Here is a 16,762-nt window from a genome sequence, read left to right on the forward strand (position 1 = left end):
CAGCTGACGGTTCCTAATGACAGGAATGTTCTTGACCTGTCTAACCAGACCTAATGAGTCAATTTAGGCATTGTGAGTTAATTAATTTCTGAGACTTTGCAACTGGAAGCATGTCCGAACTTTTGCACATGCCATAACTACTAATATGTTTTCTTCAAGTTAATTAAATATAAGGAAACTGTTCATTAACATTTGCAGAAAATGGCTATTTTTTTTAACTGTGTATTTATTTTCACTTTAAAGATTTGCTTCTGCATACAGTGAATACATAAATCTTCCACTAGAAACCATATGAGAAAAAAACCTGTGAGTAAAAGTAATAATAATGACTTTTGTTTGTTTAATACTTTCATTAGTTTTTTGCTACTCCTTTTTTTTCCCATCCTTTAAAAGGCTGATGATGAACCGACTCCAGCAGAGAGTGGCAACAGCGAGAGCTTCTTTGTAATTGCGCGAACTAACATCTAAAAAATGCACTAAGAGGAGCCGCTCTGCTTGTTGATGTTAAGACTAATTAAGCGTTTCATTTCATCTTTAAAGGCCTATTACTATGCTTATTTTGTTTTCAGCCTCAGACAGGAGCGGCTTGGCAATGAGAAACCTTTAATGGTGTCGAGAAATTGTTGCCTAATCATAAAGTCTGCACTCAGCCTTTGAAATTTGACCTTGAGTCTGGCAATTAAGCACAAGTGCGACACGTAATTAGAGTATATGTGTTATCTTCTGTAGCTATTAAGCAGCGAGAGCGGTATTTAAAAACTTGACATATGTTTCTCTCCTGCTGGCCCTAAACAAACATCCACTGCCTTCGCCTTCCATGCTGCTATTCTTCTTTTTCTTTTCCTTCATGATTTCCCACTGTAACTTTGTCAGTTTGATTGACACGTAGCAGAACATTTCAGGGTTTGTCTCTCAGTGGTACGTGAAACTGTCAGAGCTTGACTGAAATACGCTCAGCCTCCTGGAGACTAATCCCAGGTGGGGCGTGCTGTCTAGCTGCGAGTGTGGGTTTGTGAATGTGTGTATGTGTGTGCGGGTCCTCCCGGACCTTCGCTCCGAGCCGCAACATCTACATCGGCTCCTAGCAGGGGTTGTGATGTCACGGTCGAGTGGATTGCACGGATCTGTAATCTAGGCCAATGAATTGTTTATTTCTTTACCTGTTTACGTTCTGCCTTTGATTGGGTCTCAAAAGCCCCTTTCAGTTTAACAGGAAGTTGTTGTTCATTATCATCAGGGATGGAGGGATGAAATTGATATTTAAATAGACTTCTGTAATTTTGGAATTTCAGATGTGGAAAGTTTGCCAAAGGAAAGATGCCATTGCGATGCACTCAGTCATCTTATGCTTTATAAAACCAGTAATTGCTAAATATGTGGCTTGATATTAAGCAATAACTAGGTTGAATTATCATTTTTCAAAGCACTTTTGTTTGTGTATATCATATTATATATCATCATAACCTTTTGCACAGCAATTTTTAAGTCTTTAAAATCCAGTGGCCAGTAACTGTCTGATCATTACTACTTTATTAAGCAATAACTAGGCCAAATTAACATTTTCCAGAGCACTTTTATTTGTTTCTTTAACACCATAATCACATATTTTAGAGAACAATATTATACCCTCTTTTAATTCTTATTAAGCCCCTAGCTGGTAACTGTCTGTCCATTACTGCTGTAATAGGTAATAACTAGAGTAAATTAAGCATTGCCCAGAGCATGTTGATTTTTTATTCTAATCTTTTGCATAACATCTTAAAAAAAAGTTCATTATTATGTCCTCATTAAGCCTTATAAAACAAATATCTGGTAACTAACTGATTATTACTACTTAGTTAATTAATAACTACATGATTAGCAAAAAGGTTTTTAGGTTTCCTTACAGTACACTCTTGAAAAAGATGGCTCTGTAAGGGTTCTTTAGTGAAGGTAATGGTTATCTTTAATGTTATATGTAAAATCGCTTCATCTTTAATGGTTCTTTGGTGAAAAGTTTCTTCAGATTGGTGTAGAATGTGTTGTATATGGTTCTAGATAGAACCTTTTTTTTAATTGTTCACTATAGCAACAAAAAATGTTGTTCTTATGTTACAAACCTGAAATCTTAGTAAAAGAAGAACACTTTCTGGTAGAACTCTGGTAGAATGGTTCTAAAAAGAACCTCTCCTTTACTAAAAAAATGTTCTTTGACTTTTTTGGTGTCAAACAGGATCATTTTTTAAAAAGGCTTTTTGAAAAACTACATGCACAACACTTTCGATCGTAGAGAACAGATTGTTGAGTTGTTATGGTTTTATATTTGACCACGGCCTTAAAAAACTTTGAAGAACTAGAACTAATCCCAGAGCACGTTCCAGTTTGAAAATTCCAAACTGGCAGTGACCCCTCAATGTAAAGTGAAGTTAAGCAGCTGGAGGAGTGGCAAATAATATGGTCCTCAGTGGCAAGAAGTCAGTTAAGATGAGTGCATTTCTCTAAAGATCCTCCCCAACTGTTGAAACTAAGACAAAATATCTGGGCTTTTATCTGGACAATCAACTTAGTGGAGATTCTCATATTGAAGAGGCAGTGAAAAAGGTGTCCAAGCAGTTGCATTTCCACACTGTCTTGGCAAGAAATGGGGTTCCTTATTAGGCCACTCCTAGAGTCTGGGAGTGCTGGGGGGGGCTGCTCAGAAAAACAGGGAGCAGCTATGGACAGCATTCAGAAAAGAGCCATCAGAATCATGACACGGTTTCATAAGATTCCTCTGCATCTTCCACATCTACAGAAACAGCAGGAGCAGGTCAGCGTAAAACTGATAAAAGTCATGCAGCAGACTAATCATCCTTTACATGACCTTCATCCGCTCAATAAGAGTGAAAGAACCGGGCAACAAGAGTGGAAAAACCTCCCGCTGTCGCTTGTGCACGCAAGAACCAGTAGACTTAGAAACTCGATTATTCCATGTAGCATCAGGCTGTTTAATTCATTATAGTTTGGTGAACCTGTGTATATATTTTTATATATTCATTATTTCAAATATGTTGTGGTATATTTTGTATGTTCTGCAAAATTCAGTCTTTGGGGTGCAAGTCATAGTGTTTTGTAAATGAACTAATGTAAACTAAACCAAACAGAACTAAGCTAGAATAAACAAAACTCATTATTTGAAAAAAACATCATGGCATCATAACTCATTTTTGCTCAATATCATATATTGTTATTCCTTAGAAGTTGCAGCTATTTAACACAATATGGTGTGATTTGACACAACTTATTCCTCGGTTGTAGCTCATTGAAACGAGTGGAGTTATTATGTAGAAAACTTTCAACTGGTACCATGTGTGAGTTAAAGAGGAGATATTTAATTATGATGTGAGTTTGATGAAAAAGTTCCTGGTTTGCAGAAAGAAAAACAATCCTTTACAGTTTTGCCATGATTTTGTCATTTGTTGATATCTGAACAAACAATACAGACTCTAATCTGTCAATGCAGAGTGTAGAATAAATGTAAACTGAATTGAGTTTCATAACTATGTAATTAAACATATGTGACAATGTAATTACATTACATAAGTATAGCAAACAACATTAATAACTCTGTCGTCTCTCAGGTAAAGGTGCGCTATGGTAAAGAAAATGGTTCTATATAGAACTATAGACACTTAAAGAACCCTTGGCATGATTAAAGGGTTCTTTGCATCATGAAGGGGTTCTTCAGATTGATGGAAAATGTGCATGAATATGCTATAGAGTATAGCTTGAGAAGGGTTGACACTGTAACAATAGAAGTGCTACATAGAGCCCTTTCAAAAAAGTATATAGAACCATCTACAGCACATTGTCCATCAGTCTGAAGAACACATTCATGATGTAAAGAACCTTTTAATCATGCAAAATGGGGGCTGTGAGTGTTCAGGGTTCTATATAGAACCATTTTCGTTACTAAAGACTCCTTGAAGAACCATGTTTTTAAGAGTGTACTGAAGTCTCCTAATGCATATGAAACAACTGAGGCATCTGCAGTATGTTATGGGTTTATTTGTTTAGTTGTGAACTGAATGCAAAATTTTGTTTCTCCTCCTTTTTGTCCTACACTCCCTTTTTCCTTCGGCAGGTATTCTATCGATCGGCACACGGATCTGGAGAGGCAGTTCAATATTCATGTTGATGATGGAAGGATCACGTTAGCCAAGCTGCTGGACAGAGAGACAGATACCTGGCACAACATCACAGTGACCGCCACGGAAGTCCGTAAGTCAAGCTTCACTCAAATACATACATACTTACATACATACATACATAGATACATACATACATAAGTACATTCATTCATATCCACATATATGCAGTACTGTGCAGAAGTCAGAGACCCCCTTTCATTGATTTAATTTCCAGTCAAAGAAGCCATTAAACCATTTTCAGGAGATTTTTCTATGAAAATTAGATCACCATCCACTTTCATAAGGGACAAGTTAAAGACAAATAAATGAAAAACGATTACAATTGTTGAATGATAAAGATGAAAGGGGATTCCCAAGAACCATGCAAGACCTGGTGGACCCCAAAACTGCCCCCATCAGATAAACAGCACTTAAAGCTTTCATCTTTGAGAGAGAGGAGAAAATCAAGCTGCTTCAGATCTGAAAACATCCACAGGTGTTTCTGTCCATCCTTCCACTGTGAGAAGACGACTCAGCGCTGTGGGTCTGAAAGGATGTGTAGCTGATCAAGAAGAACCTCACTGAGAAAAGGAGACGGACACATCAAACAAAGAAGCCGAACAGTGGACTGACCACCCCAGAGTCCAGACCTCAACACCACTGAATGTGTTTGATTACTTCAGAAAAAGATCAACCAGCTTCTAAGACTGAACTTTGGAGGTGTGTCTGCAGATTCTTTGAGGAACTTAAAGTGAGTCTGCTTAAAAGAATGGAAGCTGGAATAAAGGGAAAGAGAGACTCACTGAACACTGAAATTATTTATCTGTTGTGTCATTTTCTGTTAAATATTTGCTTTTATTGACACCAAAAAGTGAACAACATGCTTAAATTGTTGTTTTGACTGGAAATAAAATAAATGAAGAGTCTCTGCAAAGTACTAAATATATATGTTTTGCATACAATGATGTGTGCTATTTAAGCAATAGAATATTAGAGGGAGTGTGTTATTGCGAAATAACATCAAGGCTATGATGCTATTCGCGATAACACACTCCTCGAGTTTAACAGTTTAATAAATAAAGTAATAAATTAATAAACTGGGCCGTGAACGCGGCATTTAATATGTTTTAATGTTCGCAGTTCCTTCACCAAATTATAGTTCCTTAACAAGCAGCTTGTTGCTACGTCAGAGTAACAAACTCCGCCCACTCGCTGCACAGCTGGCAGTTCGTTCTCCAGCCCCTTGTTTTGTTCCAGCCAGTCTGTAGAGCATCTTACAGCCCATTTAGTTTGTTGAATGGTATTGGGTTCATTTCTGGCTGATTCCAGGTTGTCGCGCTGTTCTTTTGTCACAGCTGCCAATTGAAAAGCTGCTCAGTGGTGACGACAGTTTGGGAATTTAGTGTAGTCTCATCTTCAGAGTCTGACCAAATCAGACTGAGCCATAAAACTGCCGCAATATCAAGTTCAGCTCAGTTTTGTCAGTTTTTGCCAGATCAGTATTAATGTTATTTTGTTCCAGCCAGTCTGTAAAGCATCTTACAGCCCATTTAGTTTGGCGAATGGTATTGGGTTCATTTCTGGCTGATTCCAGGTTGTTCAGCTGTTCTTCTGTCACAGCTGCCGACTGAAAAGCTGCTCAGTGGTGATGACAGTTTGGGAATTTAGTGTCGTCTCATCTTCAGAGTCTGACCAAATTGTCTGTCGGTCAAATGTGATCTTAAAAGTGTCCATTTTCTGTTTGTGGCAAAGTAAGAAGTAAAAACATTCGAACGGCTCAAGTGTCTCCTACAGCTTAGCAACGGCATCTCAGTGGAGTGATACAGTGTTTGTGAAAATATGGTGAAATATCAGCACGGTTAGAGCCCTTCTCAACCAATCAGCTTGCGTGGCCGGAACTAACTGTTGTATAAACATCCACGCATTCGAACTATGCTACTTTTGATGATTGCTACTTTTTTTGGCAACATGATGACACAATTTACCCAAACAGCCAGGTTGTTTTGCTGTAACATACAGTATTAAGATGCATCAAACAAACAGTTTTCACTCAACCAGAGTTGTCTGCAAGCATGGCAGCCTGAATCACAGATAAAAGAAACATCCTTAAAACTGATCCAGAAAACTGAGTCGCTAATTAAAATCCATGGAGCAGAACTACAAACAGCACTAACCATATGTAAAGCATTATTTGCATTCTGAATGCTATACGGAACTGTATTTGGGTGATAAAACTCAAATTAACATCCTGAGGTGTTGTGTGTGATAGTTATTCCAAAATCGTCTTGTCTCTCTTTCACAGCTTAGAGCGAGAAAACACTGTTCATTACAATTAGCAGCAGATACAGAGCACACAATTAGTAACGTATTATATCACTTAATGACAAAAGAACGCTGCTGTAAATGGAGTCTGTAGATAGAATTGTCCTCATTTTAGAGAATTTGTAGGGTGTATCTATACAGATAATGACCAAAATGAACCATATCGCCAGCAGTTATAGTGAGACCCACACTCGCCAATGCAAAATGAACAGAACTTTAACTGCAGTTTGTCTGAATGGACGTGTTCTGACTGAGGCGTTAAAGCATTTATAAACAAAAAATAACTGATAGCCATCAGCTGACCGCATAAGCTGTGATCTAACCAAGTAACTAACAAACTCAATAAATAAATAAATAAACAAGACAATGACACTCATTCAGAAATCACATGTGATAAACAAGATATATGAATAAATGCAAAATATATGCAAAACATACAGCATAAAAATTGTGACTTTAATGTACATTAAAAGTTAAGGATGTTTGTTCTATCAGTTTTTGCCTGGAAGTGAAGTCATTTTGGGCTGTTTCTTTTGGTCCATTCATCATGAAATTTACACACAATATAAAGGGCAACAGGCATTTTCAAATTATGTAAAAAACTGAAAAACGACGTGTATATATGTATGCAGCAAAGCCTCATTTCTCCATCATTTTTTGACATAATTTAATGCCTGTTGCCCTTTATATTGTGTGTAAATTTCATGATGAATGGACCAAAAGAAGTGGCCCAAAATGACTTGGGAAAAGTCTGGTTCCATTGACTTACATTAGAAGTAAAGTGTGCTTTTTCCTTCTACTGTAAATTTACCATTTTGGAGACAGTTTTGGGTAACACTTTATTTGGATAGTCCACTTTAGCTTTGTAGATACTAAGATCATTTTTGGGGTCTTGTCCATGTAATATAACAGTATTAACAAGTATGTACAAGTATGAATATATAAACAACTAATAATAATAATGACTTATTTATGTAGCACCTTTCATACATTAAAAATGCAGCTCAAAGTTCTTCACAATACAAAGGAAAAAGAAGGAAGAGGAAAAAAAAGATAATCAAAAATTAAATAAACAAATAAATAGCAGAAAAGAGATATATTAATAATAATTACAAGTAAAAAGCAGAAGATAAAAGTATAAATAAATATACAACTAACAAGAAAGTAAAAGTAATTGTAACATTCCAGTAAAAACAAAGGAAACAATAAAAAACCTAGTTAAAAGCTAAAGTAAAGAAATATGTTTTTAATATTTGTACTATAACGTACAGTCCATAACAGTTTATATCATATCATATTTATATCATTTATTCATTTAAAGTTTAGAACTTTCCTCTAGATATTTTTTCCCATCAGCACCAGATTTAGAAAGAATCACAGGGACTTTTAAGTGTTGAGTCTGACACTTAAAACAGCCCTGTGACTTTCAGTGACACTCAAAGAAATAAGTCCTTCAAGGTCACCCCATGAAGTCTGATACAAGCTGAATAGAGCACAGGACAACCTGCCCCATAGTCCATCATCAATTTCACTGTGCACTTTATTAGAAACACCTACCTCTTTCTTCCCTTCACTGGTCACTTTATTTGAAACCCTACCTTATAGTACTGCTCAATGGACACTTTATTAGAAACCTTGACCTTACACTTCTACTCACTGGCCACTTTATTGGAAACATTTACCTTGTGCTTCCACTCACTGGCCACTTTATTGGAAACATCTACTTTGCGCCTCCACTGACTGGACACTTTTTTAGAAACTACTAGTCACATGTTCATAGTTATATGAATGGCGTTGCCTGTTATGTCCACCTACCTTGTAGCTACATTTACACCATATTATCAGAAATGCCCACCACATAGAAACATCTTATAGGTTTATAATTATCAATTATAACCACAGTTTATTGGTCCCCCTCTACCTCATTAATCAATGAAAAGAGACCACTATAGGACCACCAGATATTACTTGTGTAGTGGTTTGTTTTCAGCATATCAGTGGTCCACCACCACCCAAAAATATCCAGCCATAAGCTGCTCTATGGTCAGAGGCTGACCACTGAAGAAGATCTAGAGTATGTACATTAAACTGTACATCAATATTACAGTCTCTAACTGTACACCAGCAAGGTGGAGCTACAAGGTAGGGGTTTCTGATAAATTGGCCAACAATGTTCAAGCAAAATACAGCATATTAACATGAAATACTGTACATTGAATATATTGAATGCGTGTATATTGTATATTATAGATGTATAAAGCCATCAGACTTAAGTCTTGAAGGACAGCAGCTCAGTGTGGTGTTTTTTCTGCTTAATACAGACGACTGAATTCATTACAGCAGTGCTCCACAGTGACTGTGGTACGAAAGCTCCTTTCTGCATGCATGATTTGTATATGCAACACAAGAAATCCTTATGCGTTATGCAAGAACGAGAACGGCAGCCCTGCGATACAAAACCCTTCAGATCCAAAGAGAGCCTGCACCAAAACAGCACCGCACAGAAGACGGCAACCGCAGTGCAAACAAAAATATGCGCTAGTAGTGGGCGAGATATAATTAATGAGAGTGAAACGGGTTCAAAGAGTTTGACTGTAGGACCTATCAGTATCAAAACGGCTCATGACAACTCGTTAATAGTAATGCGTACTGCTTGGGGGCGAAAACTGTTATGACATCTGATGGTTGGAGCAAGAATGCTTTGTTCCTCCTACTTGGCCACAGAGGAGTAAACTTCATTTTCGGCAGTGCGGTTCTCACAGAGCTCTTCTGTTGTTCCGTACAGCTTTAAAGACTCTATTATAGAGCGCTTCAACTCAGTTTAATCATGTCTATATAGACCGCTAATAAGCTAGTATCAGTGGGAGGAAGACTCCCTAAGAGCATGAAGATGAAGTGGAGCTATGAGGCTAATAGCTAACGAGTAATGGACAGAAGGAAGTACTAAACTCTGGGCTCAGAAATGGAATTAAAAATCCATCAGTTTGCACCAAGAACTGATATATTAATGTTTTTCGTTCTTGCTTTCCAATCCCAAAACAACGTCCCCAAAAACATTTAATTGTGTTCCACTTACACAAGCTGGATGTAGGCCTAATGCAGTAAACTAGCAGGTTTGGAAAGCCAATTAACCCAGCACTGATTCATTCAAGCACTCTGACATAGCTTTGAAATAGTATAATACCAACATAATACTTTGCATGTTTAAGGTGGTGACTCATTAAAATCACTTCGCTTCCAGGCAGAGAATTGCTTTTAGAAGTCAATGCAGGTTCTTCAGAACCAATTTCTGAAAGAACTCTATGCAAGGAAATGATTTTTATTCATGAGCTGTGAAACAGCCGGCGGTCCCTGTCCGTCAGTTTCGTCTTTTGGCCACAATTTTGATGAGAATTTCCTGTAGACTAGGATTTTTGCCACGACCCATATGACCATACGCTTCGATACATCTTCAAATTCGGCTACTTCCTTCACACTGTGGCCCAAATACAATCACTCCTTTTTGCCAATCATTAACATCTGCTTTGTGACCCATTTTCCACACAGTGAACGAGACATTCACTGCACTGTACCACCTTTTCTCAATCTATGAATCCCGTCACACACCCCACAAGTATTTATAGCCCAATCATTCTCTTGCAACGCCATCTGCAGGAAACTGAATTTACTACCACCTTGAACACGCAAGATGACTAATTTTATGTCCGGGGAGATATATAGCATGGTGTCCTTTTCTGGGTGGAGAACTGAACACATGGAGGGCAGCATTGTCCAAATAAATTGTTATATCTTGTAGCAAAATGGGTTCTATAAAGAACTAATAAAGGTTTATTTTTCTCATAACATTAGTGGAGCCCTTTTTGTTGCTATATGAACCATTTTTTAAGGTTCTTTGGCTTTTTTACAGTTTTGGAGATCCCTCAGTTCTGCTTTAAATTTTACTTATTTCATTTGATTATATTGATTAAAATCCTGGAGATGAGAAAGGACAGAGAAGGACTATTTAATTTATTAAATGAAATAAACAATAAACAAGTGAGCTTGTGGGCAGGATTTTTTTTTGTGTGTTCTTGGTTGCATTTTTGTTCTTAGCAGAATAACATTGTTTCCAGGTCATGCTTTTGTTCCTTAAATTAGTTCAGAGCTCTGGCTGCTGCTACTATTTTGAACTATGCCAATGTACATGATTAGAGTTAACAGTGTGCCATACAGCATCAGACACCATATAAGCAAGTCAAAGATACTTAACAACTTATGATAAATGTTAGGCATGCAGTTTATACAATGCTAACTGATGGTGTTTAATCACTTATGTGTCTTGTGGCTCCAGTCCAAAAGTAATGAAGAAAATTTGGGACACCAAACACGTCTTGGAAGATTAATTCCTAAGAGGGGAGTCATGTAAATTTGATTTTAGACTATGTTTAAACTATCGTTAGATGTTTTTGATAGCCCTGGCTAGTCATCCGTTAGATCAGATCACTTTGAGAATATCTTCTCTTTCCAAACTCGAAAATTTCTTTCCAAAAAAAAATAAATAAAAATATATATATACGTATGTATATATGTGGGCAGTCATGGGCTGGAGGTTAGAGAACCAGCCTTGTGACCAGAAGGTCACCGCTTCAGTCTCCTGAGCTGACAGTACGTGACTGAAGTGCAATGGAGCAAAGCACCTAACCCCCAAATGCTCCCTGGGCGCTTTGGGTAGGGCTGCCCTTCGTTCTGGGCAAGTGTGCTCAGTGCCCCCTAGTGTGTGTTCACTAGTATGTATGTTGTGTTTCAGAGGTGAAATTTCCCCTTTGTGGGACTAATAAACGTCACTTAAACTTGTATGTCTAAGTTGCAAATATCGCAAAAAATGCAGGAGATTAAATATGACGTCTGAACTGGAGGCTCCAACTCTCTTTTCCACAATTCTGCACTCTGATTTGCTGAGTGACCATGAAATAATGATTGACAGCTTGATCCACAGGCCGAGAGAAACAAACAAGCAAAGGAGAGAAAAGAGAGAAAACACACACAGACGTAACTAAAATCCAAAGCTAAATCAGTGCAGTGACCACCCTCATAACCCCTGATTTCATCTTCACAGTTACTCCACTTAGGCGCTATTTGTGATGTAGCCCGACGTGTGGCGTAGGTGCGTCCCCTCGTTATTATCTCAGGTCAAAAGGACTCTTTAAAAGTGGCCGTGGGCACAGAGGAGGTGCCGTGTTGCGCTCCAAAGGCCAAACGAAAGGATCATTTCAATAAAAGTCAGTGGGTGCAACACTGATTAATTTACAGGGGTCCTCAAACGGGACTGTAAATTAGCGACGATGAATAATTCCAATAAAAACCTAATCTAATTAAAGTGCCTTTTATTTTTCGTCTTAGTCTTTAGCTGCCACTGTTTCATAAATATTCATTTTTTTTTCACCTTATGTATAAAACATGCGTGCGTGTGTGTGTGTACAGGGGATTTTAAAAGCACTTTGAATGTGATAGATATTTTTTTTTCCCCTGTTGCGGTCCTGCTTTGCATACTTGATAATGCCTCTCAGATTGATGTGGTGTCTCATCTGTCTCTCCATCAACCCAAGGGATGAAAATGAAAGAGAGAGAGAGAGAGAGAGAGAGAGAGAGAGAGGGAGAGGGAGAGGGAGAGAGACGGGGTTGGGGGTGCGGACAAGAGACATTCAAAGAGAAAGAAAATAACTGGGTCACTGTATTTACCTGGGATTTGAAATAGCTTGTAAGTATATGTGTCCATTATTCACCTGCTTTCTGCTTTATGTGTTTGCTCTTCTGTTAGGAAACCACAGTCAGATCTCCAGAGCTATTGTGGCTATTAGAGTTTTGGACATAAACGACAACGCGCCCGAGTTTCCAGTCAATGAGGAGCTCTTCCTGTGCGAGAACGGCAAACCTGGCCAGGTAAGAGCAGCGACCGAGAACCATATATAGCCCAGAAAAATGTTTAGGGACAGTTTCTATAGTCTTTCACACAAATTAACATGTTTTCTTGGTTAGTTCTGTGGTAACTTAACACATTATAGCCTAAGGAGGTTTATTTAGAGTAGCACAATATCAGACATGTTTATGCCAATATTACATTGCTATAAGTGATGGTTCTTCAAGGATTCTTTAGTAATGATAGTGGCTCTATATAGAACCATGAACACTCAAAGAAGAATTTACATGCTGAAAGAGTTATTTGCATGGTGAAATGGTTCTTCGGCTTGATAGAGAATCTGAGAAACATCAAACGGGTTCTGCTATTGTTACAAGCTTGACATCATTACTGAAAGGAAAAAAAAATCCAAAAAGTTCTAGATAGAACCATATACAACACATTCTCCATCAGTCTGAAGAACCGTTTCACCATGCAAAGAACCATTTAGGCATGCAAATGTTTTGTGTTCATGGTTCTATATCGAACCACTGTCTTTACTAAGCGACCCTTGGAGAACCTTTTATTTTGTTGTTGTATAAACAGTGTTATAACAGTGCTAGTTTGGTAATAAACACTAATAAACACAATAGACGCATTTCATGTCTTCTTTCAGGTGTTTAGACCAATTTTAGGCCAAAGAAAAGAAAACTGTCAGTCAGGGATGTGCAGTGTTTTACACGTGTATCAACTTCAGTTTTGCCTCATGTAATTACACAAGTGTATCTATTGGATACCTTTTGTTGCATATGTTGTTCACATGTAACTACACAGTTATTAAAGACACAATATAAAGTAGGACCTATCTTTTTTATTACAATATCAAGCTGCATTGGAACACAGAAAAGCCTTCATACACTTCTAACTCTGGACATCTGGACCTGGTTGTGTTTAAGAGACACGCCCCCAAAGCAGCTAATATTATGATTCAGCTCGATGTTATGAAAATGCAGAGTTAATTTAAACAGTGTTACTGTGATAAAAACCAAATCCACCCTAAAAGACATTAAAGAGCTGTGTCCTCAAACATTTGTCAGGCAGTGTAATTCCAACAAAGTCTACCAAAAAGTCTTTTTTAACAAAGTAAGTATCTTTGCTGCCCTAAATTTTTGAGTTTGTTGAACGGTAGTTTATTGAATTGTGATCAAAAACGTAAAGCTGCTGTTTCAAAGCTGAATTATTTCTTTGTTAAAATTGAAATAAGTGTCAGTACAGAGTGAAGAGAATAAAAACAGGCTAAAATATGATGAGTCGCCATATTTTAAGGCCTGAAATAAAAGTCAGAGGTGTCGGTTCAGCAGTTTTTCACACCACGTCTCAAAAAGAAGGTCGGGCTCGATGTTTAGACCTCAAATGATCTCAAAATCAACATCGAACTGATAAAGATATGCTGACAATAGTCGTTAATTCACTCACGTCTCTTTGAATTCTCCTTCAGTGATCAGGCTCATGCTCAGCGAAGGGAGCCGAAGCAAAAAACAGCTACAAATTGTTCCTCCACACTTTTCATGCAATTACACATTTTCACCAGAGAGGTCTCCAAATCTTACATAGCGTAGCTTAGAATTAAAATCTTTTCTACAGTGTGGACATCCTTTATGATGAATGGACCAACAGAAATGTTTCAAAATTAAAAAAAAAGACCTTGTGACATTAACTTACGTTCAAATTTACGAACGTTTTATTTTTATTCTCCTTCTTCGGTAACATTACCAGGACTTCATTGTGACACTACTAGCTCAAACCTGCATTATGAGATTGCAGTTGTTCAGATTTTTGTGTCAGTCTCTGAAAGGCTCGCTCTCTCGCTCTCTCGCTCTCTGGCTCTTTCTCCGTGTCCGTGAGAGGAAAAGAATGAGCGCGGTGGCAGGGTCCTACTTTTGAACAAGCCGTCGATCATGAAGAAAAACAGCTTGTCCTGAACTGGGCTGGCAGATATATAGATGGAGCCGGAGCAGAAAAGTGCGGTGTGAAAGACAGCACCCCATGGATAAAGGTCTCTAATTTCATGAGTGAATGGGACAAATTTTTCATCCTATGTGGGCCGCTGTCACAGTGGGCTCTCTTCATGATGGCAAAAGTGAAGTAATAGATGAGTTTTGGCCTCCGGTGTCCACCAGCTCCATCTCTCTGACTCTCTGAAACCCACAGGTGATCGAGACCATCAGTGCTGTGGACAGAGACAACCCTGCCCAGGGACACACCTTCCACTACAGACTGGACACGCCCACCAACCCCAACTTCACCATCAAAAACAATTTAGGTAAGAATGTAAGAGCAGATATATATGATTTCTTCAGTATATATATATATATATATATATATATATATATATATATATATATATATATATATATATATAAAATACATTAAATAAGAGTTATTCAATAACACTTCCTATGAATTCTGTATTCATAATGCCTTATAATGCCTGGCGTTAGCATGTATAATTGCTTATAAACAGTTATAGTGACATGCAGAGCACTATAAACAAGTGCTTTTAACTTTATAATGCCAGGTTCCATAATGTGCTATAATATCTCTTCATAAGAAAATTGTAAACATGAATGTTGTCATGCACAATAACACACTACACTCTCAGTAAAAAGGTACTAAACTGTCACTGGGTCAGTGCCCCTCTTGTCACTGGGGTGGAATTCTCAAGGGTTCATCTCAGTACCTTTAGTCAGGGAACATAACTGAACCATAATCCACTGAAATGATATGTTCTAAGCTGTACTGACTCCACACACCCCGTCTCGTCTCCAGGCTTTTATTTTACTGTTCTGTTTTAAAACTTTCGGTTATGAAAAGGTACAAATACGAACTTTTCACCTGGAAAAACTTATTTAAGGTTCACAATCAGACCTTAAAACCACTGTTGGAGCTTTGAGGGAACATTTACACTGTTTGTACCTTAATGAACGAGAAATGTACCTGAACAGAACCATTTGTTTCTAACAGTGTATTACAAGCTTCTGGCATATTTTCTGCATCACAACATATCCAGGCATACATCCAGGTAAACATTTGTTGGGTATAAATACTTCTGGGACTTCAGAGAAGACTCTGGAGTGAAAGAATAAGGGCTGATTTTTGGTGGATCTGGCACTGCCTCAAGTTTTTAAAAATTAACCAAAAAAATACGAAAGCATAACTTTTCTATGTAGTGTGAATTTGATAGAGGTTGTTTATTCTGGTGGCAATCAAAACTAAATGGTTAGCAGCACAGAGAGCTTTGTTAGCCAGTACATAACAGCAGTAAATGGCAGCTGCCTTGTTTAGGAATATAGTGACTTTAGCAAGCTGGTATTAGATGGCTTTGCCCATTTCAGCTTTTATCTCAAGATGTTGAAAATAGGATGTGAGACATTGTTTGTTTATTTTTTGCAAGCTATGTACTAGTGAACTAAGTTATATGTCTTTTTATTACCAGTTAGATATGATTATTTTACTCATTTAAAGAGCACCTATAATGCACTATATGGTATTATGAAATGTCCATAACATTTAAAGGAAGTCATGTACTCTCATGGTAACACTTTCTATGAATGTCACGTTTGTAAGCATCTATAAACACATTTATACCATGTTATAATGCCTTTAATATAGCATTATAAAACATGATTATAAACATTTATAAAAATGAATTACACTTTATAGCCATGTTTATTATACATTATGAATTGTTAATATAATGCATTATAAGTAGATTTTATTACTTCGTCGTCTGTAGAAGATGCTTTGCCTTATTTCCAATTAGAACATGAACAAACGTGTAATTTGATCACAATGTCATTTGGCCAAATTTGTGCATGAGAGTCTGTTGTCATAATTTATATGAATATTCAGTGACAACAGAAATATTTTGGCAGTGCTACTATTAGTCTTGATCAACACGAGAGAGAGGAGAGAGAGAGAGAGAGAGAGAGAGATGTATATATTTGTGTCGAACAGAGTCTGTAGGCGTTTTAGTGCATGTGAGGGGGAAATCTGGTGGAGTTAGTGAACCCCATAGTTAGCAGATGTGAAACTGCTTGGACATCGGCTATTTCTTTACTCCCCAGTGCATTTTGAAAGAAAGCGAATGAACGGGATCCAGGCCGTTCCTGGTGAGGCTTTAGCGGTTCAGCTCAATGTACGGTGACTTCCCCAAAGCAGTGGTGGAGCGGCAGATGGCTCTAAATTTGTTTGCTAAACACCGTGGTCAGTTTAGTGAGCTGGTCGGGTCGGCTTTTTGCAGAACGTAACCTTCCTGACCTCGGCTCTTCTACGCCCATGTAAACCCTGAGGTTGTGTAATGTTTTCCGAAAGGCTCGAGGTGAAGAATCCTCATCTGGTCCCATCTGTTGGTTGT

At 37.8% G+C, this 16,762-nt stretch overlaps 1 protein-coding gene across 1 annotated transcript in view; it reads left to right on the plus strand.

Moving 5' to 3' along the window:
* cdh8 (cadherin 8) overlaps positions 1-16,762 on the plus strand; it is a 214,747-nt gene that overhangs the window by 184,719 nt on the left and 13,266 nt on the right. The window contains exons 8-10 of the mRNA XM_036584468.1: positions 4,103-4,239; positions 12,268-12,389; positions 14,557-14,668. Coding sequence (XP_036440361.1) covers positions 4,103-4,239; positions 12,268-12,389; positions 14,557-14,668 — 371 coding nt within the window. The remainder of the gene's footprint in view (positions 1-4,102; positions 4,240-12,267; positions 12,390-14,556; positions 14,669-16,762) is intronic.

Source organism: Colossoma macropomum, unplaced genomic scaffold, assembly GCF_904425465.1.
Source record: "Colossoma macropomum unplaced genomic scaffold, Colossoma_macropomum, whole genome shotgun sequence".
Lineage (NCBI taxonomy): Eukaryota > Metazoa > Chordata > Actinopteri > Characiformes > Serrasalmidae > Colossoma > Colossoma macropomum.